This window comes from Periplaneta americana, chromosome 1 (assembly GCF_040183065.1).
Source record: "Periplaneta americana isolate PAMFEO1 chromosome 1, P.americana_PAMFEO1_priV1, whole genome shotgun sequence".
In the NCBI taxonomy this organism is placed as follows: domain Eukaryota; kingdom Metazoa; phylum Arthropoda; class Insecta; order Blattodea; family Blattidae; genus Periplaneta; species Periplaneta americana.
In genome coordinates, this window is record NC_091117.1 from 113,018,464 (window position 1) to 113,035,941 (window position 17,478).

Here is a 17,478-nt window from a genome sequence, read left to right on the forward strand (position 1 = left end):
ATGTTGTTGTCAATCACAATTTTATTAAGTTCTACTCCTTTGGATTGGGAAAGGCCACGTGCATTCCATTGTAGTATCTTAATCATTCTTCTATTTGCCATTGAGATTGGAGTAGTGGTCCCCACCCAGAGATCCGAATGGGGGATTTCTTTATCTCTGGAATTAAATTTCACTCCTCCATTCATCATTAAAACTGGAGTGCTAGTTTAACACAAATGTAACTGTTTTAGATTGAGCACCATCTTTTTCTGCTTTGGCGGTTACTTCGCTCATACACTACCCCCAAAATGTTTGGAGGGCCACACCTGTCGTTGGTTGGTGGGTTCATTCGACCTAGCCGAGAGGATTATCAATGTAAGTCCACTGACCTTTTTCCCTGTTTACCAGCGAGGGGACGTCTCACATGCCATGATGGGTCAGCATGTCAGTAATTGTCGTGGTTCTACTATATGGAGGTGTTGGTCGTGCTCTTCCCATGTTGGGACTATTCTTAGCTTCTCCTCACCTTTTACCAACCAGCAAGTTATAAATGTCCAACTTTCTTGATTTGGTCCTTTGAGTCATTGATACTAAGCCCCCCCCCCTCCCCACCGCAGCAAGGTGATAGTCCCTCTACAGTATAGAGGGGTCAATATTATGTATTGATGACAGCGACTTGCATTTTGAGTAACATTTTTAATTAAAATCCATAGAATTTTATTTGTATCTAATGCTGAGAATTTTAACAATGATGTTAACTTTCTTTCCAAGAACTTAAGAGTTTTTAAATATATATAGTGGAAAACAAGAAGAGACCAAATAAATAAAATTAAGCTTTTAGGGATTTTTGCTATTTCCTCAGTAGCAAAACAAACAACGAAAAAATATCCAATTGTTTTCACACTGCATGGTTCAGTGCGTAATGAAATCTAATAATGAGATCACTGGCAACTTACATGGTACCAAAAGCGTTAAAATTATATTTGCTTTGGATTCCGTATCAAAGTAAGAGCCATTACAGTATCTAGTGGCTAGAACACTGGACTTGTAATTCTAGGACCAGGGTTCGATATCTGGCAAACTTCAGATTTATAACTTGTGTTTCTCCAGAAGTTCCGGTTCCCCTGTAGCATCCCAAAAAATCTCCATCATCATCTCATCTCATTGCAGGTGTAGCATAGACCAGCCTCCTGTGGCATATCCTGGGCAATGACTCTGTTTATTTTGGCGAGGACTTTTCACTTTCAGATCACTGTACAATTTCACACTCCATAAAGAGCACTTCACTAGTCTCTTCCTTAGTTCTTTTTCCAGAGATCCGCAGAAGATACTTTTTTTTTCCTATTTAAAAGCTTCCTTTGCCATTGCTATCCTCCTTTCGACTTCCTGGCAGCAGCATATGTTATTGCTTATAGTATACCCCAAGTATTTGAAGCTGTCCACTTGGTCTACTGCAGTGATGTCAAAGAAAGAGCGCATAACGGACGTTTGATTCCTTTGCGTGCTTATGTGCTGGAGTGGGATGCCGTAAACACAGATAAGAGCAAGATACAGGGGCGGACAAAGTGAATTATTTTCACACGCCTAGACTTGAACGGAGCAGTATACACTGCACACACTGGCCGAGAGCTGAAGATAAGCGAGCGTTGGGCGTCATTTTACTCCTGTGTTTATGAAAACTTGTGATAAAGCTAGCCCAGCTATGCGCTATTAGACGAAACATCACGTGTTTGTCTCCTGGCCTTGCTTATCTCAGCTAGGTCCCGTCTCACAGTCAGCTGGTTAGTTCACGCGCGTACTATTTATTTTCTTTATTTGATATTTTCAATACTTTCTTATCAACGGTGCACCAGTAAAAAATATGTTTATTTGTACTTTCAATACAGAATCTAATCATATAATTTAAAAATATTTTTTCGTGGGCAAAGGAGTCTTAACGAAGAAAAATCTAAATGTCTCCATTTCCATGAAAAGTAAGAAAAACTGTTTACATGTCAATATAAACTTTAACTTCTCAGCATCAAAATAAACCATGATTTTGATCATTAGGTGAAAGAGTTTCGGAGCCACAACAGATTAGAGTTGCTAATTTTGTGAAAATAAGATAAATTTAAATATTTTTAATTTAAACACAATGAAGTTCTGATGCCTCAAACTTTGCACAAAGCATCGTATCACAGTTGTCAACGGACAGAAAAAGTTTCATTGTATTTAAAAATTGCAAGGTCAATTTTCTCTATATTTCGGTCGATTTGAGATGGAATAGCCCAGACATTAAATTTGAACACTATTTATTTAGGCCTACAGGACTGTCTTCAATTGAATACCTCTTTAATAACTGTACTTTATTTTTTTGTTATGTAGCCCTATACATCTGTCAATTCAGTTTACGTATTTGGAAATTAGAAGTTTATCACATTAGTATATACACTGAACTTTTGTAAACTTTGTGTTTACAACACATGTTTATGAATCATTTGTTTTTAATTTGTTGTTTGTATTTCTTTATGTTGGTGTGCTTGTAATTGGGGATAACTCCCTGTAAGGACCCTCAATAAAGAAATAATAATTTAATTGATACATAGTAAATAATCTAGATATTTGTACTTACGGTAGTCTGTAATGTATGTAATAATTTTAATTGTTCTTCCCCCTCGATATCTCTGTATGTTCGTTCATTGTATGTTGAATAATGTCGCTGTATGCTGCTTTTCTTACTAATCGTATGTTTTCCACATATTAAGCACTGTTCCTTGCATAGGAACTCCAGTGCCCATTCGACCTGAACTTGTTATACGATCTCTTCGCTGGGTGCATGATTAATGCCAACTGTACACTGTACAACCCTCACTGAAGTACGTATTCGTAGCTGGCGCGCTCTGCGTGCTCCAGTGGCACAAGCGTTCTCGTAGCACATATACACTCTGATTGACATCACTGGTCTACTGCCTCATTTAGTATTTGCACGTTTATCTTCTTTATTTTTCTTCCAATAACCATGGTCTTCTTGTTTGCATTTATCTTCATCTTATACTGCTCACAGCTGTCCCTCAGTATCATCTCCTCTTCTGCTAACAACGCCATATCAGCAGCAAATCTTATGCACTTTAATCTTCTTCCTTCTACTATCACTCCTCCCATGTTCTGAAAACAGTTCTTCACTAAATCCTCCAAGTAGATGTTGAACAGGGTAGGTGATAAAGGGCATCCTTGCAAATCAAGCTTTCTTCAGATGTAACTCCCTGTAAAGTTGATTTGAATAATTTCGAGGGAAAAATTGTTACGGAGCCGGGTATCGAACCTGGGACCTTTGGTTAAACGTACCAATACTCTACCAACTGAGCTACCCGGGAACTCTACCAGACACTGATCCAATTTTCCCCTCTATATCCACAGACGTCAAAGTGGGCTGACAACCATCAAGCAACCAACACTCAGTGTTGCCCACTTTCTCGGTAAATTGAAACGACATTTGTTAACAAAACATTCCTTCCTGTCAAGCAAAGATGTGAATTATTTTCGTCTGTTGTTGGAACAAAAAAAGTGAAACTCATGACAACGACAGTACGTGTTTCGCAAAAAGTACAGGAAGCTAGCTGTAAGGTAGCCGAACGTATCATAAAGGCCAAAAAAAGAACACACATACACAATAGCTGAAATGTTGTTAATGTCTGCCTGTAAAGAAATGGTGAAAATAATCCCGGGTTCAGAAGCTCCTAGTGAAATTAAAAAAAATCCTTTCTCTGCTAACACAATCAGCCGCCAAGTTAGTGACAGCACAGACCTTATGAAGGAGAAAATAAAGAGCAGTCAGAAGTTCTCACTTCAGATCGATGAGTCCACCAATATTAGCGGTCACACACTTCTTTCCTACATTCGGTACATTGATGGGGATGTAACTGCAAGTAATTTCTTTTGCAAAAAACTGCCCGAGCAAACAACCGGTGAAGAAATATTTCGTACAACTAATGAATATGTGGTCCATAATGGGAGGATTGCGTTAGTGTTTGTACAGACGGAGACACTTCTATGACAGGCTGAGTGAAAGGATTCGTATCTAAAGTATATGAAGTAGCCTAAATCCTAACATATGGAGCAACCATTGTCTCCTTCACTGCAAAGCCACTGCCATCTCATCTGAAAATTGTGATGGACGAAGTAGTAAAAATCGTGAACTTCATCAAATCGTTGCCCCAAATATGTGGCTTTTTTCTTTGTTGTGTCAGGATACAGGATCAGAGCACATACATCTCTGCTACATATAAGAGCGCGATGGTTATCACGAGGTAAAGTGTTAGCGCAATGTTTGAACTTAAAGAGCAGAGACTCATACTTGCATTTTTTACTATTGAGGGGCATGTGTACGCGGATTTATTTGCAGATTATAAATAGATATTTAAGTTGGCATATCTTTACGATATTTTCGTACAGTTTCCCTAGAAAAGGATGAGACGATTGAATATTCCTAAGTCTCAGATGTAAGACATTGCGCATGATCGGAGACCAGAGCACTGATACACAAGATAACGAATATTGAGTTACTTAAATTCAGCCTATTTGGTTTGTTACTAGCATCGTTCCGAAATCCACTTCAAAAACTACAAAAAATATGATAATATTACGTAAATAAAAGATAAATATATACATAAATCGTGTAGTTAAATCGACGATGGACCTTCATGACTAGATCGACACTCCGCACAGAAAGGAAAGCCTTCGTGTCGTTACAATAGCTCAGATGCTAAGACTTCCGCGTGTTGTGTAGAAGAGAGCGAGTTCGATTCTTAGTCTACATCAACGATTTTTTTTGTCTAAATAACGTTGAAATAGCTAAGTAACGCTGAAATAGAGTTTTACAAAGTCCTCAGATTAAGTGTTAATGATCACAGACAATACAAAATTACAAGTTATAATATTATAAACGTTAATCTAATGAATGCATTTATATATACACATATACAATGTAAATGCATATATATTAAAAACTAACAATTAAAATGAAACTAAAGAATATTCCTAAGCCACACAGACAAACTTTTACAAAGGTTTAGAGTCCTTAGGCTATGTCATTTGTTGAGTAATTATTACAATATTTTATTAGTAGCTTTCCCAAATGTGTAATAAATGCACTCGCACAAAACAATTTTTGTTAAAAGTGTGGCTTTGGATTATTTCATTCTCACCCCTTCAGTTGATTTTAACTATTTTATGTACGTGTTTGCAATAGTGTTTAATTTAATGTGCTTTCAACTTTATTCATGTTATGATTGAATGAAAAAGCACTGTTGCAGTTATATTAATACTAATTATTAAATGCATCTGTTAAGTAACTAATTGCAGTATCTTTTGCAAAATCTTGAATGTTTATGTTGTCAATAATATTTCTGTACTATATACTATAAGACGTTAAAAGAATTTGCAATAGATTTGGGATCCTCTACTTTATATTCACTGGTTTCAATGAAAAAAATATTTTCTTTCTTAGGATATCTACAAGTTCAACTTTAATAATATTCCGAATAGCTTTAATTGCATCATCTGAATTTTATACTTTTCTATTCAAATGTATTCTATTTCCCTCTTTCATAATTGAAAAAGAGAAGGATAGCCACCTATGCCCACCAACGCCATCGAAATCGAGACGAATTGTGGGATCAAGTTGTTGACACCTGAGAAGATCTCGCCGGGGATTAGAACTTATTCCACAATCTCGTGACATCCATGCCGGACTGACTTAGAGCTGTAATAGAAGCTGATGGCATATGGACGAGATTTTAAGTTAACAGGTCTCTTTTTGTTTCTTATGATTTTTGTTTGAGGAAGAATACTTTTAACTTCCAAGTAAGATTTTTTTTTTTTTTTTTTTTTTGACGAGGTTCAGCCCACTTGTAAGACTCAGAAATTGGGCATAAATTATTCATATTTTTCGACAAATTAGACAGTCGAGGAACTCTGAAGAAATTAATTACACCTCAATAAAAAAAAGTTTTACCTGGGATCGAACACGAGACGTTTCGGTTAAGCAGTGGAACCGACACGCTACTATATGAACTACCGAGACAAGACAGTGACAGCAGCAGTCCAGAATATAGATCCCATAGCAGGCATTTGCCATTTGGTACAGAGAAGCAATGATATTTTGTGACCCGAGCTATGTTGTGAAATCGTGGCCTTAAATGGCTGTCTTCTTCGTGATCCTTATTCTGGTCCTTGTCCTTGTTGTGGTCCTTCTAACAATTCTTGTTATATTTGTCATGAAACTTATCGTTACATCGATATCGAGTGAACCACGCTGTAGAACTTTAACTTCTGACGACCAAGAGTCGTGTCATTCCTTTTAAGGGTAAGTGTACATTTGAATAAGCTTAACAGAAAAATGCAAGGTAGGAACAAAAATATCCTGACTAGTATGGATAAGATTCAAGGATTTGTGAATAAATTGAATTTGTGAATACAGATTGTAGAAAATGAGTCGTTTGAGATGTTACAACTGTATGGCCCCTTGCTGACGGTAATAAAGTGTTGATGGACTTAATTAAATAGCATTTAGTAATCTTGCAGCAGAAGTTCAAGAATTATTTTGGAGAGAGTGTTCAGGATTTCGACTGGGTTCGTGATTCATTCATTGTGGATTCAAAACATCTTCCGAATAATATATTTGTACAAGAGGAACTGGCAGATTTAAAAGCAGGCAGAACATTGAAATTAAAACTTCTCTAAGTGCCTTTGAAACATTTTGGTTGTCAATAAGAAGTGAATACCTGGCTATCTCCGAGATGGCAGTTAATGTGTTATTGCCATTTTCAATTACATATATATGTGAACTGGGCTTGTCGACGTTAATTGAAATTAAAACATCAAAGAGATAGAGACTCAAATCCATCGATGAAGAAATGAGGCTTGCACTGTTAACAATTCCACCACGGATCAGCCACCTGTGTGCAGCTAAGCAGGCCCAAGTATCACATTGAAGATAGGAGTAGAGTTATTTATTTTCATATTAGTAATAGAAACGTATATTTTTCTACATTGAATTAAAGTTCATAAATTTTTAATAAATGAAAGAGTCGATTTATGTTTAATAATAATAATAATAATAATAATAATAATAATAATAATAATAATACTTACAAATGGCTTTTAAGGAACCAGCAGGTTCATTGCCTCCCTCACATAAGCCCACCATTGGTCCCTATCCTGTGCAAGATTAATCCAATCTCTATCATCATATCCCACCTCCTCCAAATCCATTTTAATATTATCCTCCCATCTACGTCTCGGCCTCCCAAAAGGTCTTTTTCCCTATAATAATAATACATTTGATTACATTACGTAATTATATTAAGAGAGTCACATCATATGTTTTTGAAGGATTAATATTTTGGTGTGCTATGTTGAGTCCAGGCCCATCTAGGGTGTACCATGAGTGGAAAAAATTGCGGAACACTGTTCTAAAGGATCCTGAAGAGGACAAACAGAAAACTAATTCATAAACTTCCCATTTAAAGAGTTGTAATGTAGATGCCTATAGTGATCTAACTTTATGATAGTGATTGTTTTTAAGTAATTCTCCCTTATAGCAAAAACCCAACACATGTCTAAGGATTTCGATCTTTCTGCATCCAAGATAGCAGCAGCAGGTAGTGCTGAAATTTCTGCCAGGGATGCTTCACTGCTGAGATGTTAGCTGACATTAAGGACATTAGACCACTCAGGATGATGACATTCCTCTTCTGTTGTTTATCCAAAAAATTTGCTTTAAACACAATACCTTTTCCTTGTAATAAGAGGTTCATGTGTCAAAAGCTCGTTTTCTTAGTGTTGTTGTCATTCATTTTCTAGATCTCGAACTGCGTGTAAATGGACTTCATCATTGTTAAGGTGATTACATACATCAGTGATCGACAGGTTATGCATTTGTGACGTCGGAGCAAGATGAGCACAGCAATCACAGGGGGCAGGCATACCGATGCTCAGTTTGGTCAGCTACTGCGCATTGTGTCATGTGGAACACACTTCACTGCAAGTGAGACCGCTTGCCGCTTAATCGCCACAACACGAGTTATTGTTTCAGGATCAAGTAATAAAAGACATCTGATGATGCCATTATTCTGTTTGGTTCTGCAGCGTAGGGAATGCTATTGAGAGAGATGTCGGTCAAAATAAATAAATACATTCTCAAAACAGTTAAAGAATATGAAACTGTTTAATAAGGAAGAAATAGTATTGCACTAAACTTTAAATATTAAACATTAAGTTAATATAGATAATGAACATTGCCTACGATTATTTCAACTTTACATTCTTTTGTATTTTCAGTTTACAAAATTCAACATACTATACTACATTTAGAAAATTGCTCCATAATTGAAGACCTCCCCGGAAGAATGATTAACATCAAATCTTTAAAATATGTGATTTAGGTGGGAAGAGTAATTTTGAAGATTTAATATTTATAACAATTAATTATTGCATTCAATAACTGAATAAACTTGTATGCTTGATTAGTCGAATTGTTTTGCTAATAAAATATGCCCCTGATAGTAGGCCTATGTTTCTTTCTTCTGAAAAATTATAGTTTTGTTGGTTACATCCTTATTCCCGGCAGGTCTTCAACTGTACATTTACGTGACAATTTTCCTCATCTTATTTCTCTGTCTTCTTTTCTCGTCATTCAGATTTTGTGCTACCCAATTAAGATGCCGCACTCGTATCTATGTCCTTGTTGTAACAAAACATCTGACAGTTTCGCGCGGTATTTTTTCATCTACTGCTTTCATTATTTTGTCTGTCATGATATTGAAAATATTTTGTGACTTACAATAATAAGTGCCATGAATGTCTTTGAAAATGTTCTCACCTACTATCATAGCATTCACAAAATTCTGTGAAGCTTTCGTTAAATTCCCTCTGGAAAGGGAATCAATCCAAGTGTTCCCTTTAGTGGGATTAATTTCGCAAAGTTCGGGATGCTTTCCTCTCAATCGATGGGCAACATAACCTGCGAGATAATTCAGGCCTTCCCGACTTGCCATGTCGCCGTTAAAAATTTGTGAATCACAGAGTTCGGGAATATCCGCTACATCGGAAGTAGTTTCATCTATTGCAGCTGATCCCAAGCTAATGGTAAGTCTGAACTCTTTCTCAAGCAATACATTTTCATTTGCCCCTTCCTGGTGTGAAGAACGTCCTTGTATATCTGTAACTAAACAGGTTTCCTCAACTCTTTCGTCTACATTACGTTTTGTGGAGAAAACCGCTGCCGAATGTTTGCCCATCACATAATTTCTCATTCGATATTTAAATTCTACAGGTATTGGATGGGTGTTTTGATGTCCCATGCCTCTTATGTAAGAAAAAAAGCACTCTAGTACATCTTGGTTTAATTTGACAGTAGTTATGTAGCAGACTGTATATTCTTGGCTTAGATATTCAAACAAGTCTTTTAGGGATTTGATACTCATAAGAATACCCTGCTGAAATGGTAATTTCATTCCCCTGGCTCTTATCGTTTCTATTATGTCGCTCATTTTATCTAAGATACTGTCTTGCTCATCTTTGTGCACACCGTATGCACTTAAAGGTACAGTCGAATTAAAAAGATCGAATCAATCGTTAACAGATTTAATAAAATTTGCCGTGGGAATGGCGTCACCAATAATGAGATTATTTTCCTGTGCATAAATTAGAGCCTTTGAAACAGTATTAGAAAATAGTTGTGCTGCTGTTTTTACCTTTTGCCTTTCAGACCCTACTACATCCAAATGTTTTTGTGAAAGCTTGGGCAGCAGTGTAAGTTCAGATGTTGATTTATCAATCAGTTGTTGCACAAAACTTTTGTCTATAATGTCACCATTGGAAGTAATGAAGCCTTTGTCTAAGAAATGGTTTCTTACTAATTTCAGGAGATGTGAAATATCGGCGAATACAAACACTTTTGTGGTGTTGTCATACGGGTTGAGAAAGTGCGTGTTTTCAGAATTTACGCCCAGTTTTTTCCACAGTGCTCTATTCGTCCCACCCATGTCACTTACAACAGCTACCGTATGAAACCCACTTTCTTCAAGCCTTAGGATAACATCATAAAGAATGTTTTCAGTCATCGGCTGATCAAAACTATAATAAATCGGCTGCTTCCAATTACCAAATAAGCCACGAGCCATGATAACCTGTGCATATTTATGAGGACCTACTATCTGACCTAGTTTTCTATCTACTCAAATTGTACTATTTATTCTCATTTCATCAAACGAAATAACTGTTGTTTTTTTAAACTTGTCTAGATCTTTACCTTTTGCTTTCATTAAGGAAATAACATCATTCAAAATTCCATTATCACAATTATGAATCCTTAAAGTGCTTATGTCCGGTAACGGATATTTAAGTTGATTGCGTAAATATCGGTATGCCTTTGCACTAACACATTTCAATGAAATTGCGGAAGCGATGTCTTCTGCTGACCAATGAACTTTTCTTTTCCTCCCTAAGACGCAACTGATTTGGCCCGGAGTAAAAAAATTTGAGAGTACTTCTTTTATCTCGTTTTGATTCGAATTGGCTGCTTCTAGTTGCTCCCTTAATGAACATTTTTCTTTTTCAACCATTTCAGACTTGACTAAAACTTCGGTTAATTTAGCTTCAAGCTGCTGGACTTGCTCCTGCAATTGTTTAACTATTTCCTGAGAAAATGGTTAAGGTTCTTTTGATGAGACAGATTCATAATTTGTGTCACTTAGCTGTGCATTTGAGGATGGTCTGAAATAAAAGAAAAGCAGCCTATATAATTTGGAAGTGTGTTAAAAACTATGCAGGCCTAATTACTAATTAAAAATAAACTTAATTTTTTCATTACACTGTTTTAACAATTTGAATTTATTACTTATCATTGCATTGAAAATAAACTGTAGCTTGTGACGAAATGAAGAAAAAATAGAAGGGAAAGTGAATGTTTTGTTGCTTGAGCTAAATATGACAAAATACTATACAGTATAAAGTTTTTTAAAAACAAAAATATTTGTGTATACTTTCTGTTTACAACTAACTTTTAAATTAAATGTGATGTTTATTAGGATATCTTACTCTGGTTGGTTGGCTTGTTGAAACAGTTCCCGCACGAGATTTTTTTTACTTCTTTTGTTTACCCTATCTTCCCTTTCGGTGTTTTTGATGACTGAAGTTGTCGGAAGATTCAAAATAGGAAGTGCATCTTTCTTTAATTTTCTCACTTTAATGGGGGAGTACTTTAGAAGTTTTTCTCGCAAGCTCTTGTAGTATGAATCCTTATCAAAATGAATGGAACATATTCGAGCTGTAACAGAATTAATTCTTAAGTTCGCAATGCAATGGAAACCGTACAATTGAATCAATATCCTAATTATTTTGTTTCAATTACCTGTTTTGACGTTAATTTTATCTGCTCTCTTGCACAAAAATATCAACCTTTTGGCAAAGTCTTCGTCTCTAGGGAAACGAAAAAACTTAATATCTTCTTTGCCCGCAGTATTCCTCCTTCCATTGTTACAACCAAACACTGAACAATGCGACATAACAGTTCAAAGTTAACTGCTTGGCACAAACAAAATCAGCCACTCGTATCTGCCCTCGTAGGAATAGCACTGCCGAATGCTTCGTTCCCTCGGCAACCACATCAGCCTCATGTGTTCCAAATGACGTCACGCGCTTAGGAGGAAATGCGCACGCCTTTACCATCTCTTCTTAGTACCATGCAGCAATCATGCAGCGGCAAGCTAGTACAGTTGTATAATAGGTAATTAGGGAGAGTTGTTTAAGTTCTGTTTTTATTTATAAATGGTATTGTCTCTGTATTGAAGTGAGTGTAAACGACGTGACAGAGAAAGTACTAGTGATAGACCATTATACAGGGTGATTCAAGAGGATTTACCGTCCTTTACCGAGCTTATTTCCGAAGACATTCTGAGCAAAAAATGTCATATAAACATGGGTCCTATTCTCAATATTTACAGAGTTAAGTTTCGTTATTGGAACGCGTTGCTGTGAATGCGTCATCTTGGTTAGCATGGTCAGCAGCCAGTGCAAGCGCTACAGAAATCAAAGATAGCCGTATGCAGTTACATAGAGTGCCGTTCACAAGCATGCGGCCAAGTGTACTCAAGTGGACGGCGATATTTTTAAAAATGTGTTGTAAACTCTCCAAGACTGTAAATTAGGATGCAAAATTGAACTGCAAATAATTAAGTCAGTGGAAATGATGTGATTTGTAATAATTGTTGTGATAAGTGCGTAAAAATAATGTAATTTTCTAGTTAAAAATAGAAAAAGATGTCTGTACAAAGCAACTAAGGAGTTCACAGCACATTTTTAGCTTCATAATACTTGCCAATTAAAGAAATGATACTTCTGAATGGTGCATTCTCTGTTCGTATTATTCTTTTACTTTCAAACTAAAGAAAAAACGTATTTTACAAACAGGTTTAAATTAGTGTAACTCTGAGAATATTGAGAATAGGAATGATGTTTATATGACATTTTTTGCTCAAAATGTCTTCAGAAATAAGCTCTGTAAAGGATGGTAAATCCTCGTGAATCACCCTATATACAACATTATTATCAGTGTGGGAACATTTATTTATATTTATGGAGTATAGAGACAAAGAGAAATAATTGTTTAATTTGTTGTAAGGTACTCTAGCATGTAAAAAAAGTTAAATTTAAGCATCATTATTTGGAATGCCATGCCAATGAATATGACAAATGTGAGCGAGATGATCGGCCAGTGTAATACAACTGAAAGACAAGCTGTTAAATGTTTCTTTGCATTGCATTTGCTACAGTAATTTCATTTTGTGTCCATAGGAATTCTACTGTCAATATGTAATAATTTTTAAAAATTAAAATATTTATCTTAATTTACCATGCTATCTACCATTGGGAATGTATATACATATCATATGCACAAAATCAGATGTATAGGACGTCACTGTAGAGTTCAATTGAAGCCTATCATATCAGCTATTCTTCACCACTCAGAGCTCTGAATGCCGATATTCTTAAAAGAGAGCATGATTGCTTGGAGGGATGACATCACAGAGCACTGTTCCTGCCGATCACTGACATACATTAATGCGCTGGATGTGTGTTTCCCATTGTATTTTCATAAGATCAAGATCACGTAATTATTTTGGTGCATATAGCATTCCATCAGGGTCATCATGTATCTTTTACAATATTTCGCAAAAATTTATCAACATCATCTAGAAAAATGGCTCTAATGCCAGATAACAGAGCACACTGCAGAGTATGTAAGAGTAGGCCAAATATATTGGTTAATAGTTTGAAGTTTTTGGTCTGGTTTTAATAAGAGGGACAGACAGTTTTTTCTAATATTTTTAGTTAAATTTGACATTACTTGTTTTTCATGAAAAATAATTTCGTGATTAAAACTGACATCTAAATATTTAATGGTTTCATCACTACCATTTAATGAATTTATAATGGAAACAGAAGTGCAGGTAATTTTAATAGATGTTAGGCGGCCCTTTTTTAAGACAGATTACTTTACTTTTTCTTGGATTAATTTGAAGTTTAATGGAAGCATGATTTACTATTATTAATATGGTGGGATTTTCTGAGGAGCCAAGAGTTAGAGTCAGATGTTTTGTTTTCTGACTTCACATCCCTGGTTTTGGGTTCCACTAATGCCTAGTGTGTTACTTTCAATATTTATTAAATCAGAGGCCATTGAATTGAGGGTCAAATGTACATTTACAAATCAGCTTTCTAAATTTGTGTTTGAATAATGTGTCAGTGGAAAAGAATTTCTGAAGATGAAAAAGAAATACAAAGATAACATAGTTTATTACACACTTTTTTTTTTTTTTATAAATTACAATGAAAAAATAATCAAAGCTAAACTATTTATTTCTTATTGGCTTTCTTTTATAGTTTATATTGATGGATTACAAAAGTAATTCAAGTCATAAAATTCAATTTTATTGATCGTTGTCATTCAAGGCTTAATAAATAACTAAAAAATAGAGCCCCAGACGTTTTGTCCACACTTTTCATCTCGCAATTTCCTTCACCAATCATGTTCTTCCATTACCTTTTCATTTTTTTAATTGAGTAGCCTGTCAACAATTACACAATAGATTTCAAATAATACTGAGAATATTTGAAAACCTAATTTTATTTATTAAGGGGTTAAAACGGACTAAGCTAGAATTACATTTATATCTACATATATAGGATTCAAAAATATTGTAAAATGTTTGATTTCCAAATTTAAAGCTTTAAATGGACTAGGCTACAATTATGACATTTTCAAGGAAAAGGAATGGATAGTTTCTACCGATCGTCTTCTTCAGGTGCAGAGTGCAACTTCGTTTGTAGTTGAGGACTTGAAGGTACATGTCTACATTGTTATTTTGATGATATTCTTCAGATCTTGCAACAGTTGCTTCGATTTGCCTTTGGTTTTGTGTACATCTTTTGTTTATTTCATATCTAATATTTTGGTGTCCACTGACAAGCTGTAGCATAGTCGTCATCCTTTCTTAAATGCTCCAAGAATTTTTAGATGGTAACGTGTTTTGTCACAATAGATCTCTGAAACTTCGAGTGCCAACCCTTCACAAAGTTATTAGTGCATTGGTCCGTATTTGCAACAAGCTCATACACTCTCCATAAAGTAGGTGAGAATCTCGATGGCACTGCTCTCCTACTGCTAGCAGATCTTGCAGATTTATATCATCAAAGTAATCAAAAAGTTCCTGTAGTTGGTCATGTACTCGCTCTGTCAAAGCATCGAAAGTTTCTGCCACATCATTAAGAGGTATGAATGGAAGAGCTAGCAGTCATCTCATCTCTCTAGATAACTTCATCATTTAAAAATGCCTCATGAAGAGCAAGACTCACGACTTTCCACCAAACATTTTGACCAAAGTGAAACATACAGCTCCTCACCGTACAGTTTGGGAAGTTCTGACTTGCTGCATTGATAGCCGGGATTTCAAAATCCAGCATGGCAAACTGAAGGTCGAATTGCATGTTCGACTTTTGACCAATGGTTTTTAGATGACTGAATATGGTGTCGTATGTAGCTTGATCCTTTCTTGAATATAGTACCGTAAAGTGGGGTGACTTTGAACAGTAATTTAGCGCCTTTCTAAATTAAATGCTGTACCCAATTGCGAAAAAACTGTTTAAGTTGTCAATAAACTAGTTCAGTTTCTTCGTGATAGGGTACAGCATTTAATTTAGAAAGGCGCTAAATTACTGTTCAAAGTCACCCCACTTTACGGTACATAAACTAATGAAACACAAGATGTTGGAAATTCCTGTGAATTGAGTACATTTGACAGAACATTCTGGGAATGGTTTTAAATGTTCCATCACAGTAGATTTCCCTACTTAAACCCTCTTCTGTATAATAAGTAATGTACCTGTTAGGATCATCTGCTCATGCTGCAAAAACAGCTGCTGACCAGGCAATGTGGGTGTGCATGGCGCATTTATAGCATTTTTTATAGTGTTTCTGAAAGCGGGGGTGATCCTTATTTTATGATTAACTTAATTGCACTTAGGAGAGTACTTCTTTCAGATACATTCATTAGAACTTCTTGATCGTGGATTTCTCCCAGCTCTTGCGTCATTATTGCATAAGATGGTTTGTTTGGATGATATTCAGCTCTCCTTTTTATCCTGGCTATCACAGATTGAGTTGCGACATCTATACTACTTGGCTGATGCATGTGGTCCCTCATTTTAAACAGATGGATGTGTTAATGTTTGCATTAGTCATGTATCGTGCATTACATATTTCCCTTTGTTCACTCTCCAATACATTCTTGCACCATGTTTACTTTTATAATGATAATGATAAACGTAGCCACCATGGATTAATTTATTTTTGCCACATTGAGTGGTTGTTACAGTAGCCATTGTGTCAAAAAAGTTAGGCATACACTTAAAATTTAACAGAAGTTTAATTCACAACTCAATGTAAACTATAACAATTGAATACCCCCCGGAATAAGGGTAAAAGTACATAGGGAAACCATGAGCCATATACCCTTATCTGGGGGAGGATATTCAATTGATAACAGTAGATTGTTATTTTTATTTTATAATTTAAAAAACAGACAAATTGGAATAGGAGAAAATGGGTAAATTTGGAGTGGGCGAAATGAGTGGACCTATTGTCAGTGGAGGGGAAAAAAATTGACGAAATGCCCTGTTCTCGACGAACTCGAATGGACGAAATATTATTGTGGACAAATGTGACGTGGACTAATAAAATGTGGATGTAATATTGTTGGACGTAAAAAGTGACGAAATGCCAATGATCGAGAAACAGTAGTGAACAAAACGTCCTGGAAGCAAAAAACAAGTTAACTTAAGCAACAACTCATAACTTTGTAATAAATAATTAAAATACAATGTACAAAATAACTGTTTACAGACAGTTACATTCATCAAACCTTAACAATCCGAGGACATAAAAATCTACATTTTGTGCATGTGAAACTTGACTGAAACAATCACAACATATTATACCATGTTAGTAAAATGATATAATATGGTAAGGAAATTAATTATACATGTACTAGTAGTTACACAATTAAGTACGATAGATATAATTTCCATTGGCACTTACAATTTTATAAAAACATACTTCATCGAGTCATTATATATATATATATATATATATATATATATATATATATATATATATATTCAGAGACATGTGTAAAAATTCTACGTCCAGTTTTGTTGCATACTTCATGACATTTAAGTTGATTCAGCTGTATCTCCAACCAGCATATTTTCTGCAAGGTGGTGCTGATGTAGGCCTCTTGCTTATATATTCAGGTACAAAATTCCTTCTATGTGAAAATTTGTCTTGATATTCAGTCATCCAGATACTGCTATGATTCACTACACTCTGGAATATATCACAAAGTCACATGACATTCTACACTGAATACAGATACTCCTATAGATTAAGAATTGGACATACAGAACTTATACCTACTATCAAAAATCAGTCCACCAAAATGTCAACATTGCCAAAGTGTGTCAAGTACATCTGTCATCCTTAGTGGTCTTGTGGTAATAATGCTAGCTGCTGAATATGAGGTTGAAGTGATAAAATACTTACTATGGGAGGAAGATTAATCCAGTCTCTATCATCATATCCCACCTCCCTCAAATCAATTTTAATATTATCCTCCCATCTATGTCTCAGTCTCCTCAAAGGTCTTTTTCCTTCCAGCCTCCCAACTAACACTCTGTATCATCACTGGGCAGAGAAGGATTCGTGAATCCCTGTGATTCATGATCTTCAAGCAGTATAGATATATTGTCCGCAGAGCATGCCTCCATCCCGTATGTACAAGCAATAGCAGTGGTGGAACAATAGCTGTTTCTAAACCTTCCACTTTCAAGAAATTGAGATTTCTGGTGGAATGGGAGAAAGAGTTCTTCTATTGTAAAAAAGATGATGAGAGTGTAAAATGC

General features: G+C 35.5%; 2 protein-coding genes across 5 annotated transcripts in view; one reads left to right on the plus strand and one right to left on the minus strand.

The window, feature by feature from the left end:
* Positions 1–17,478, plus strand: part of LOC138699871 (CDAN1-interacting nuclease 1) — a 314,608-nt gene that overhangs the window by 244,984 nt on the left and 52,146 nt on the right. For 2 of the 4 annotated variants that reach the window (XM_069826120.1, XM_069826095.1), the window contains one exon: positions 7,822–14,275. The exons of the other annotated variants lie outside the window; for them this stretch is intronic. In XM_069826120.1, the coding sequence (XP_069682221.1) occupies positions 7,822–7,864 (43 nt within the window). In that variant the 3' untranslated portion in view covers positions 7,865–14,275. Of the gene's footprint in view, positions 1–7,821; positions 14,276–17,478 lie in introns of those variants that run through there. 4 annotated transcript variants of the gene reach the window in all.
* Positions 13,797–17,478, minus strand: part of LOC138699935 (centriole, cilia and spindle-associated protein-like) — a 67,837-nt gene continuing 64,155 nt past the window's right edge. Inside the window, exons 6-7 of the mRNA XM_069826143.1 lie at positions 16,677–16,903; positions 13,797–16,646 (exon numbers count right to left, since the gene is read on the minus strand). Coding sequence (XP_069682244.1) covers positions 16,760–16,903 — 144 coding nt within the window. The 3' untranslated portion in view covers positions 13,797–16,646; positions 16,677–16,759. The remainder of the gene's footprint in view (positions 16,647–16,676; positions 16,904–17,478) is intronic.